The sequence below is a fragment of the Rhinatrema bivittatum genome, chromosome 12 (genome assembly GCF_901001135.1).
Source record: "Rhinatrema bivittatum chromosome 12, aRhiBiv1.1, whole genome shotgun sequence".
NCBI lineage: Eukaryota > Metazoa > Chordata > Amphibia > Gymnophiona > Rhinatrematidae > Rhinatrema > Rhinatrema bivittatum.
In genome coordinates this window covers 80,741,116-80,753,438 of record NC_042626.1, presented here as the reverse complement: position 1 = coordinate 80,753,438, position 12,323 = coordinate 80,741,116, and the positions used below count along the sequence as shown (strand labels likewise).

Below are 12,323 nucleotides of genomic sequence, written 5' to 3'. Positions count from 1 at the left end.
AGCAGCTTGACTTCGAAGAGACTGGGCCTTGACACCCGCTGGAGGTTGTCGACCTGCCCCAATGTAGGCCACAGAGATCGCCTCTTTCAGCCAGCGAGCAATGGTAGTTTGACACCTTGGCCCCCTTCTTTGGACCATGTCAGAGAATGAAAAGATGGTCCGATAAGCGAAAATCATTAGTGACTTCCAGACAGCAAATGAGGATACGCTTGACATCTAGCTTGTGTAGATCCGCCGATGCGTCCGCTGAGAAGGACGGAAGCTCTATGTCCGATTCAAGTGGAACTCTGAAACCACCTTAGGCAGAAAAGCAGGCACAGTGCGCAAGGAAACTCCCGAATCCGTAAAACGAAGGTAGGGTTCTCTGCAAGAGAGTGCTTGAAGCTCCGAGATTCTGTGGGCAGAACAGATAGCTACCATGAAAACCGTCTTGAGAGTGATATCCTTGAGGGTCGCGGAACGCATGGGTTCAAAGGGTGGCCCGACCAAGATTCGGAGAACGAGATTTATACTCCATGAGGGATAAAGAGCATGGACTGGAGGTTTCACATGCTTCACCCCCCTGAGGAATCAGATGATATCCGGGTGAGAGGAAAGGGAAGTTCCCTCTCGTTGATGAAGTAGAGAGCGTAGGGCAAAGACTTGCACTCTCAGAAAGTTGTAGGCCAGACCCTTGTCCAATCCCTGTTGAAAAAGATAGGATCTGAGCCACCGAGGCAGTCCGTGGCGACACAGGTATGGAGGCACACCAGTTCTCAAAAACCTTCCATACCCTGACATAGGAGATGGAGGTAGACATCTTTCTAGCCTTGAGGAGGGTCGAGATAACAGCCTCTGGGTATCCACAGTCTCAGCTGGCGCCTCTCAAAAGCCAGGCCACAAGACAGAAGCGATCGGCCTGGGCGAAAGATATCGGACCCTGACGCAGCAAGCGTGGAAGGTGACCCAGACGAAGAGGTCCGTCCACTGCAAGGTTGATCAAGTCTGCAAACCACGGGCATCGGGGCCATTCTGGCGCCACCAGAATTACCGGGCCCTGGTGGGACTCTATTCTCCAGAGCACCTTGCCCACCAGAGGCCAAGGGGGAAACATGTAGAGAAGAACGTGACGGGGCCAGGGGAGGACTAAGGCATCCACTCCCTCTGTGCTGTACTCTCTTCTGTGACTGAAGAACCGAGCTGCCTTGGCATTCCGGGAGGTTCCCATTAGGTCCACGTAGGGGGTCCCCCATCTATGGAACAGGAGATTCACCACCTCCTCTGAGAGTTCCCACTCTCCGGGATCTAGATGTTGACGACTGAGAAAGTTGGCTTGAACGTTGTCTACGCCTGCGATGTGGGAAGCCGCTAGGCGGGAGAGGTGAGTCTCCGCCCATGCCATCAACCTGTCTGTCTCCTGAGAGACATGCAGGCTCCTCGTGCCCCCTTGGCGATTGATGTAAGCCACAGTGGTCGCATTGTTTGAGAGTATTCGGACTGCACGACGATGGACGAGAGGTAGGAAGTGTTTCAATGCCAGACGCACTGCTCTGGTCTCCAAGCAATTGATCGGCCAAGTTGCTTGGGACGGCGTCCACTTCCATTGCGCAGAACTCATCTGACACACTGCTCCCCAGCCAGAAAGACTGGCGTCCGTCGTGATGATTACCCATTTCGGGATGTCCAAAGGAACACCCTGGAGTAGATGAGTGAGGTTGAACCACCACGAGAGACTGTCCTTGGCTCCCTGCGGGAGAGGGAGGATGGCTTGGAAGTCCCGAGACACCGGCTTCCAGCGGGAGGAGCAAGGTGCGCTGTAAGAGACCAGATCGATGGTGGAAGCCATGGATGAATGAATCGTCGTATCTGAGCTATGAATGTATGAGCCCTGTCCAGAGGCAGAGACACCTTGCTCAGCGCTGTGTCGAAATGTGCCCCCAGGAAGTCCAGAGACTGAGATGGAGAAAGGTTGCTCTTGGCGAAGTTGACCACCCAACCGAGGGAGTGAAGAAGCGTCAACACCTTGTCGACTGCCCGGTGGCACTGGGCTGAGGATTTTGCCCGAATGAGCCAGTTGTCCAGGTATGGGTGCACCAAGACTCCCTCCCTCTGGAGAGCGGCGGCTACTACTATCATCACCTTCGTGAAGGTTCGAGGAGCAGTCGCAAGACCAAAGGGTAGAGCCTGGAACTGGAAATGTTGTCGCAGAACCTTGAATCGCAGAAAACGCTGATGCGCCTGGAGGATGGGAATGTGTAGATAAGCTTCCGTCAGATCCAGGGAGGCCAAAAATTCTCCGGAGTGCATCGCCGCTATCAGAGCGCAAGGTTTCCATCCAAAAGTGGGAATCTTGAGGGCCCTGTTAACCACCTTGAGCTCCAAGATTGGCCGGAAAGAACCTTCCTTCTTGGGGACTACGAAGTATACCGAATAATGTCTCCGGGCCTACTTCCAGGGGGAGGGACCGGACGAATTGCTCCGAGACCCAGAAGCCTGTCGAGTGTCTGCCGGACTACGAGTTGTTTCTGGACTGGGCCACATGGAGAGAAGAGGAAACTGTCGAGCAAATTCTAACGCGTAGCCGTGTCTTAGAATATCCAGAACCCACTGATCTGACGTGATGTTGACCCACTCCTTGTAGAAAAGGGAGAGACGTCCCCCTATCCTGGGGATCGGGCTGGCATAGCTTCATTGTGAAGACTTGGAGGACGTCCCCTGGGCTGGACCAGAGCGGGGCTGTCTTCGGGCACGAAAGGACTGAGTCCAGGATTGAGATCGAGAGGATGGCTGATGAGAGGCTGCAGTCCTTGCCTGGCGGAAATGATGTTGATTCCTGAATCGACTTCTAGTGGAATTGAACAACCTAGAAGAACGAGGGCGATCCTCTGGCAGTTTGTGCACCTTATTCTCTCCAAGGGACTTAATAATCTGGTCCAGATCCTCCCCAAATAGTAGCTTGCCCTTGAAGGGTAGAGATCCCAGCTGCAACTTGGAAGAAGAATCCGCCGACCAGTTGCGGAGCCAGAGGCGGCATCTAGCCGAGACTGCAGAAACCATAGATCTGGCCAAGACTCTCATCAGAATGTCATATAGAGTGTCTGCTCCATATGCTATGATGGCCTCTAGGTGGTCTGCCAGAAGTGCTTTCTCAGGAGGCAACTCCTGGGAGCTGGGCAGCTGTTGAAGCCAGCGGGGGCCTGCACGCTGAGCGAAGGAACTACAAATGGCCGCCCGGACCCCCAGGGCGGACACCTCAAATACTCTCAAGATAAACTTTCAGCTTTCAATCCTGAAGATCTTGCAAGGCTGCACCACCCGTTACTGGAATGGTAGTTCCTTTCGTCACCGCTGAGGCCGCAGAATCTACTTTGGGAACCTTAAGGAGCTCCAGGATATCTCCGGGAGAGGATATAGCTTATCCATGGCTCTGACGACCTTGAGGGAGGTCTCCGGAGAATCCCATTCCCTGGATAACAGTTGAAAGAAAGTGGGATGGGAAGGAAAGGACCTACGGCGGACATAGACCAGCCAGAAGGGGTCCCCTTTCTTCGCTGGTGGATTAGGATCAGGTGGCTCCTGAGGAGCCTCAATGTCCAATTCCTGTAGGATATGTGGAATGAGGGGGTCCAGCTCATCCCTCTGGAAGATCCGCAGGACTCTAGGATCATCCCTTCCAATTGAGCCGTGGTTGAAGATTCATCCGGATCCGGGTCCTGCTGAGGAAGAGACCCCCGCCCCCCCCGCAGAAGGGTGTACCAAACGGACCCTCGGAGCGCTGGAGGTGGTCGGAGGCACCCCTGTTCCCGGGACCGCTGACCCTTGGGCACTCCCCAAGACCTCAGTGGAATCAGCCATTCTGGGTACCTTAGGAGGAGGAGGTCCCGCCCAGGGCCAGTGCAAGGGTATTAGGCGCCCTAGGCGAAACGTCAGCTATGCCGCCCCCCCCCCCCCCCCCCCCCCCCGCCTCCACACACAATTAACTTACATTGTGCATTAATGAAAATAATGAAGTCTGTATTTATAACAGAACACTTATTTGACATTTTTATGCCATGTAAACCATTGAGATGATTTGTCTTATCGACGGTATAGAAACTCTTTTATAAATAAATAAAAATAAATAAAACAAACATAAACCAAAGCTATACTTGTTGCTCAAACAAAAAAAGCAGACACATCACATAATATTAAATAATTAAAATGGTAGTCAATCAAGAAAAATAAACTTAAAAAGCCATCTTTACTTACCCCCTCCAGCAGCTCTCTTACTCCCCTTCCATGCAGGTTATGTAGTACACACCAGAAGCAGTAGTAGTGGCTAAGCTCTATACTCATGGTCCTCTTCTTTAAGGCCCATGTCTCTCACACACACACCATATCAGTCATGCCCCCATGACCAGTTTCTGTCTCACACACCAATCATCTCCCAAACAGTCTTTGACACACACACCAGTCACCTTCCTGAACAGTTTCTCTCATGCCATACACACACACACACACACAGGCTTCCCACTCCTGTGTTCTACTTACATATACGGGCTTCTCACTCTCATAATCACTTTGTCTCACACACACACACACACACTCACCAGTCTCTCACTCCCATGCTTGTTCTCTCCACATGCACAGGCTTCTCATTCCCATAATCACTTTCTTTCCCTCACACACATACACAAACACACACACCAGTCACCTGATCTCTCTCATGCATACACACACAGGCTTCCCACTCCCATGTTCTCTTTCAGATATACAGGCTTCTCACTCCCATGCTGTATCTCACACACTCCCAGCTTTCTCACTTCCATGCTCACTCTTCACATGCACAGGCTTCTCATTCCCATAATCACTTTCTTTCTCTCTCACATACACACAAACACACACCAGTCACCTGTTCTGTCTTACATATACAGGCTTCTCCCTCCCATGCTGTGTCTCACACACACCCAGGTTCTCACTCCCATGCTCACTCTTCACATGCACAGACTTCTCATTCCCATAATCACTTTCTCTCTGTTACACACACACACACACACACACCAGTCTCTCTCTCATTTCCATGCTCGCTCTCCAGGTGCACAGGCTTCTCATTCCCTGAATCACATTCTCTCTCTCTCACATTCACATACACACCAGTCACACCGTCACCTTACCAACCAGTCTCTCTCTCATACATGCTCACACAGGCTTCCCACTCCCATGCTCTCTCTCACATAATCAGGCTTCTCACTCCAATGCTTTCTTTCACATACACCCCCACCACACCAGGCTTCTTACTCCCATGCTTTCTCACATACCCAGAGTTCTCACTTCCATGCTTTTTCTCTCTTTCACACACACACAGTCACATCCCTGACTGTCTCACACATCAGTCATCTCCTTGAGCAGTCACTTTCATTGTCTCTCACATATACACATACATCAGCTCTCTGACCAGTTTCTCTCAATCACACACAGGCTCTCAAATACATTCTCTCACTTACACACAGGCTCTCAATCACACACAGGCAGGCTGGCTGCTTCTCTCTCTTTCTCTCACTCACTTCCTCTCCCCCCCCCCAGCACAAATGGTAGCTACAACAGCCTCCTCCTCCAGCCCCCGCAGGCCAAAAAGGAAGAATCCCATCGGCCGCGGGAGGCTCATGCTGCTGACTCCTTTCCCGATTACCGGCTGCTTCAATTGCTCGGGGGCCGATGCTGCTGTCGCCACTATTTTTTTCATGCGGCACCGCTCTTTCTCCTTCCCGCGCATCACTTCCTGTTCCGGGTCGGGGGGGGGGGGGGGGCGGGAGGAAGAAAAGGGCAGCGCGCGGATGCCACAGCTTTTTTTTTTTGCACCGCTGCCGTTCCCGCTGGGCTTGAACGTGCTGATAGCCCGGCGGCAACGGCAGCAGGGAAGAAAGAGCAGCGGGAGAGACCGGGAGCACGCGAACCGCTGGGGGAGGTCAGATGGGTCTTTTGGGGCGGGCTGCCGGCAGCGGCTTCGGGGGGGCGGCGGCGGCTTAATGCAGCTCTTTTAATTTTACCGGGGCAGCGGCTGAGCGCGGCTCTCTTAATTTTACCGGGGCAGTGCCGCCCTCAGGAAGCTGGCGCCCTAGGCGACTGCCTAGTTCGCCTAGTGCTTCCGCCGGCCCTGGTCCCGCCAGAAATTCCTGGTGCTGGCCCATCCTGGCCAGGTAAGCATTGTGAAGCAGGAAAATAAAATCCGTGGAAAACTGAGGTTGCCCCGATGGAGGAAGAGTGGGAAGATCCCCTGACGGAGGAAAAGGCTCCAGAGGTGAACGGGTGTCAAAACCGGCGGCTGAGATGAAATAGGCGCGTCCTGCTCTTCTGTTAGCACAGGGGCAGCAGACTCTGGAGAGAAAATGGCCGCCGTTCCTGCGGTCAGCGGGATCGGGGCCGGCTCCTGTCCATTGAGGCACGCCAGAAGACGAGAACCAGAGCGACCCGGCAGCTGAGAGGGTCCCTCCCCACCAGGGAGGCAAGCTGTGCAAATCCCCTCGTGGGAGAGCCTCCACCCGGGCTCTCCACAAGCGCAGCACCTGGACGAACGAGGCATAGGGATCCCCGGAGCCGCGAGGGAACCAGCTGATTTCAACACGGGAGACAGGCAGGGCTTAAAGCTGCGGGAAGCGGGAAAAACCTCCGCTTCAGCCTGTTCTTCCTCACGCTCACCAAGTTCGTGGCTGTAAGAAGCGGGTAATAGCCTCCGCTTCAGTCCTGCTCTCTCTCTATCCCTCAGCGACCCACAGATAGAGGCACAGAGGAATAGCGCCTCTCTGTGCCGGCTGCCCCGAGGAAAACGGAGTCTCAGGGCAGCGGGTCGGATAGCAGCCACAGGGGGAGAGGTCGGCACTACAGACTTGCACCCTGGAGAGAGGAAGAGAAGAAATACCCTGTCAAAAAGGAAATAAAAAGAAACTTACCCTGACAGAGATGGGAGGGGGTGGGGAGAGCTGCAAATAGTACTGCCTGCAAGCTATAGAATGCTCCCACTAAAACAGGAGTGGAGGCTACAGGAAAGCTCTCCAAATAATTCCCTCAGAAAATTCAAAAGATCCTTTTTTTTTAAATCAGACTTGATCCATCCAAAAGAAAGGAAAGCTGAGGAAAATAGAGAAAATTCCTAAAATAGCTTTCTAGTCATCTCAGTGGGGAACGAAAGCCACCACTGTCATCTGCTGGAGTCAAGAGAGTATTGAGGATTAGTAGAGGGTGCACTACCTTATAAGGAAGCATCCTTCAACGTTCTCTCTGACTCCATCTGCTGGAAGGGGGAGATAACCCACTGTCTGGACTGATCCTGGTACATACAGGGAACCGGGATTGTGGTCTTTTTTTGTGACTGCGGACACCGCCGCGTCCACCTTGGGCACCCGCAGCATGTCAGTTGCTTCCTCCGGAAGAGGATATAGCTTATCCATAGCCTTGCTAACTTTCAAACCCATATCCGGGGTATCCCATTCTCTATACAGCAAGTCCGTGACAGAAAAATGAAAAGGAAAGGAAGTAGCTGGGCCCCTCAGACCCAACACTGGGTCCATGGCCCCTAGCCTGGACTCCTCTGGTGGCCCATCTATGCCTAGCTCTCCGAGTATGGCAGGGATAAGTGGAGCCAACTCCTCCCTCCTAAACAGACTGACCACCTTAGGGTCATCTCCTTCTACAATGTGAGAGCCTCGTGCTGGATCTTTGGATGTTGATCAGGGTCTGTATCCACCCCCATCGGAGGCTTGCCCTGCGGGTCCTGATCCCCTGGGTCTGAATCCTGACCCGTAGAATCAGTATCGGTCTGATGAGCCCCTGTATGCAAAGGGTGCTTAGCTTTGGAGGACCCAGAAACTCCCTTAGACTTAGACCGCTTTCAAGAAAGATACTTAAGACCACTAGAGGAAGTTTTACTCCCAGCCTGCAGCTTCCCTTCCCCTCCTGGCTTTAAAAGACTTATGGAGAAATAAAATAAACTCAGACAAGGAGGAAGAGGAGAAGGAATCAGAAGGCCCCTCGGGCTATCCTCCATTGCAGATGAGAGGCTGTCAAGGTTCGCTCCCTCCAGGAAACCCTCGCTTAGGAGAGAGAGGAGGCGGGAGAATCCCCTCCCCCATAGCTGCACGAGTCGCTGATCTAAAAGACTCCAAAATGGCCTCCGTTCCTGCGCTCAGCGGGAATGGATCTGCCTCAGCTGATCTCGGTGCAGCTAACACTGAAGGAGCTCTGGCAGCCTTGCCTTTAACCATTTTCGCGGCCCCGGAGGATATGCCGAGCAGCCCCTCCCGAGAAAGACGCGCGCGGGCCGAGCCACATGCGTGGCAAGCAGACTAGTGCATCAGGCAGCGGGCCTGAGAAAGCTAAAATTCAATTCTGTAAAAAATAGAAAAATAATCGCGATCCGCCCAAGTGCCGAGTCAGGGAGGGAAGAGCCGCAGCTCCAGTAACACTGAGAAAATTAACAATTTTTGCCCAGCTGTGATCCATGGTCCTGATCCGGCAGGGTGGAGTGAACCGGGTTCCCCGGTGTCTCACCCAGACCTGCTAGCTTGGAACAAGAGGGCCCTTGACCCTGTAAATGCAACTGCCTCAGCAACTAGCGGGGGATGGTTCCCCTCAGGACCTTACAAACACCACCCCCGGGAGGCTCAGGACAGATTGCTTTTTTTTTTTTTTTTAATCAAAGTAAAAAAGTTTTAACACAGACCAAAAAAACTCTCAAACTCACAGAACTTACTACTTTAACTCCAATAAGCAATCAGCACAGACTGTATGTAGGCCTTGCACATCCACCATCTGCTGGAGACAGAGAAATACTGCTGGACTGTAGGTGGCACCATCCTATCAAGCCGATACAGTACAGTGCGCTCCGGTGGAGCACACTGTTAATCTGCATTTGGACGCGCTAGCTTTACCCCTTATTCAGTAAGGGGTAATAGCATGTCGAAAATGTGCGTCCAACCCCCCCCCCCCCCGAGACTAATAGCACCCGCAACATGCAAATGCATGTTGCTGGCCCTATTAGTCATTCCCGCGCAATACAGAAAGTAAAATGTGCAGCCAAGGTGCACATTTTACTTTCAGAAATTAGCACCTACCCAAAGGTAGATGCTAATTTCTGCCAGCACCGGGAAAGTGCACGGAAAAGCAGTAGAAACTGCTTTTCTGTGCACCCTCCAACTTAATATCATGGCGATATTAAGTTGGAGGTCCCGAAAGTTAAAGTTAAAAAAATAAAAATAAAATTTGAAATCGGCCCACAGCTTGAAAACAGGACACAATTTTGCCGGGGTCCGGTTTCCAAACCTGTGGCTGTCAGTGGGCTCGAGAACAGATGCCGGCAAAATTGAGCGGCAGCTGTCAAACCCGCTGACAGCTGCCGCTCCTGTTCAAAAAGAGGCGCTAGGGACGCGCTAGTGTCCCTAGCGCCTCTTTTTACCGCCTGCCCTAGTTTAAATATTTTAGTTTACTGAATTGCGCGCACAGGACACTGGCCTGTGCGCTCGCCCGCGAACTTTACTGTATCGGCCTGTATATAAGGCAGAGTTTTGTTTTGAAAACTTCTGTCTCCATCTGCTGGGGGGGGGGGGGGGGGGGGCGGCGGCGGCAAAACCCAGGAGTCTGAACTGATCCAGGTACGTAAGGGGAACAGGTCACTCCTACCCCACCACAGACCAGAAAGCCAAACATTAATGACGGCTGTTTGTTAATAGATTAACACCTGCACATTTTCAGAGTCAGGCAGGGTAATTATGTGGATTTTATATACACATGAAGCTCCCCCCCCCCCCCCCCAATAGCTCTTGAGATAATCCATCTCCAAAGGCAGTATGAGAAATTACCTTCTACCAGTGTGCTGACAGCCATTAGTGCATCCTCCTGCACACCACCTGAGCCAGCCGTACTCTGAAACATTCTAAGGAGAGAGGCCATCACCACATCAGAGATCTGCAGTGCATCCTGGTGCTGTACCTTCCGCAGGACATTCTAAGGAGGAGAGAGCGAGAGAGTGAAAGACAGATGCTGGGTTATGGTGCAGCACTCCCAGTCCACAGAGTGGAGAAACTATGCCCAGTTTGTATTAGTTGGGGGGACAGGCCAGAGGAAAAGCAGGCTCTTACCTGCAGAGTAGCACACAGCAAAGACTGGAGGTCATTAAACTGGATCCTGTCAGATGTGCTCTGGATGTGAGACTGAAGAGGAAACAAGAGTTAAAAATGTTTTTATACCTTATGTTCTTTCCACAAACTGGCAACATTTCATTCCTTTTATCCTCTTCTGTTCTATCTTAACCTGCAGTCATCATAGACCCCAACCTGAAGACTCCAGAGCAACCTCTAGCTGGCATCCCATCTCTGTTGCCCTCCCTCTGAAAAACTGAAGAATGTACTGCTTTGCTGCTCTCAACCCATGCTCCTGTACCACTCTGGGTTTGATCTATTACAGCTCCACCCATTCTGTTTTACTTCATCTGCTTTTGCCCAACACTTGATACAGCTGCACACCCTCATCCTTCTCTGTAAACTTTAATATTCCTGGAATCTTACATAGCTGGCTATCACATTGTTCAGGGATTAACAATACTTCTACAGCAACCATTCAGAGCACTTACAAGCACACACAGAACATAGGACAAATTTAAAAAGGAGCATAAACTAGCAGAACCAAAACAAAACAGACAAAAGGAGAAATTACTTTTGACAATTTCCTTTCCTCTAAGGAGGGCAGGAAAATCCACAACAGTGGGTTATGCATCTCTACCGGCAAATGGAGACTGAGTAGGAGCTGACATCGTGGACACACAACCCCGCCAGCATTCTCTGGAAAAGCCAAACACTCAGGTCAATACAGTAAAGTGCGGCCGCGGTTACCCTGCTTCTAACCCGCCTTCTACTCACAATTTGGCCGCGTTAGTCCAACCCGCGATTCACTATCCCCTCTAACCCATTCTTACCGTCTCTTTAAATCAACAAGTAACCCCTTCCACCCGCGGCATGTATATGAGATGTAAACGATCGAATTAGCTATTCCCCCCCATTCAGTAACGCGCACCCCGACTATCGCCTTTTTAACCTGCAGTTTAGCCGCGTGTTTAACCTGCTGATTTACCACCTACCCCTACCCCTACGTTAGAGGCAGGGGTAAGGGTAGATGGCAAACTTTCCCCCAAAAGAAAACCTAAAAACCCCTCCTCCCGAAGCGACTGGACACGTAAAATATGTGAATAAGTTAACCAACTTACTTTTTGTTTCTTTTTCAGCCTTTTCAGCCTTCTCTGCCGTCCTCCAGAGGGGGCAGCCAGCAGGGGCTCTCAGCGAAGTGTACGCCGTGACGTCATGCGCTTCGCTGGCTAGAGCACCCAAATTGACGGGCGCTCAAGCCAATGAAAGCACATGAACGAGCGTGCGTGACATCACGGCGTACGTCACACATGCCTGTCCATGTGCTTTCATTGGCTTGAGAGCCCGTGCACTACGGGCATGCATTCGTCCGTCTTCGCCGGCAGGGGCCACTTTCGCCGCCGGCTGCCCCCACCGGCTGCCCCCTCCGGAGGATGGCAGAAAAGGCTGAAAGGGCTGAAAAAGAAACAAAACAAGTAAGTTGGTTACACTTATTCACATATTTTACATGTCGAGTTGCTTCGGGAGGAGGGGATTTTAGGTTTTCTTTGGTTAAAATTGGGATCCACTTCCTGGTGCCTATCATTTCAAATGTCATTTGAAATGACAGGTACCAGCGCACCCAGGATACTGTATAGGCGCTGTATAAAGCGCCTATACAGTAAAATGGGTTGCGCGGGCCTAACGCTTCACGGACACTTCTTGGACGCGGCTTGCATTTGCATGCGATTTTAATACAGTATCGAGCGGTAGGTGAGCCGGACTGTGCGTGCGGCAAACGCGGGTGTGCCCGGCACTAACGCAGCTCTTCCTACCGCTCCTTACTGCATCGGCCTGTATGGAAAGCAGAGTTGCTTACCTGTAACAGGTGTTCTCACAGGACAGCAGGATGGTAGTCCTCACATATGGGTGACATCACAGGATGGAGCCCAATCACGGAACACTTTTGTCAAAGTTTCTAGAACTTTGACTGGCACCTACTGGGCATACCAAGCAATGCACTGACCCTGCATCCAGCAGGGGTCCCCCTTCAATCTCGTCTTATAGTAAAACGTACGTGCAAAAAATAAAATAAGACGACGTAAGCGAACCCAATTCCGCGGGGTGGCAGGTGGGTTTCATGAGGACTAACATCCTGCTGTCCTGTGAGAACACCTGTTACAGGTAAGCAACTCTGCTTTCTCACAGGACAAGCAGGATGTCCTCACATATGGGTGAGTACCAAGCTGAGGATGC

General features: G+C 51.8%; 1 protein-coding gene across 1 annotated transcript in view; it reads right to left on the bottom strand.

The window, feature by feature from the left end:
* The window catches only part of KPNB1 (karyopherin subunit beta 1), a 274,884-nt gene that overhangs the window by 82,345 nt on the left and 180,216 nt on the right, over positions 1 to 12,323 (bottom strand). Inside the window, 2 exon segments of the mRNA XM_029572132.1 lie at positions 9,810 to 9,954; positions 10,089 to 10,160. Coding sequence (XP_029427992.1) covers positions 9,810 to 9,954; positions 10,089 to 10,160 — 217 coding nt within the window.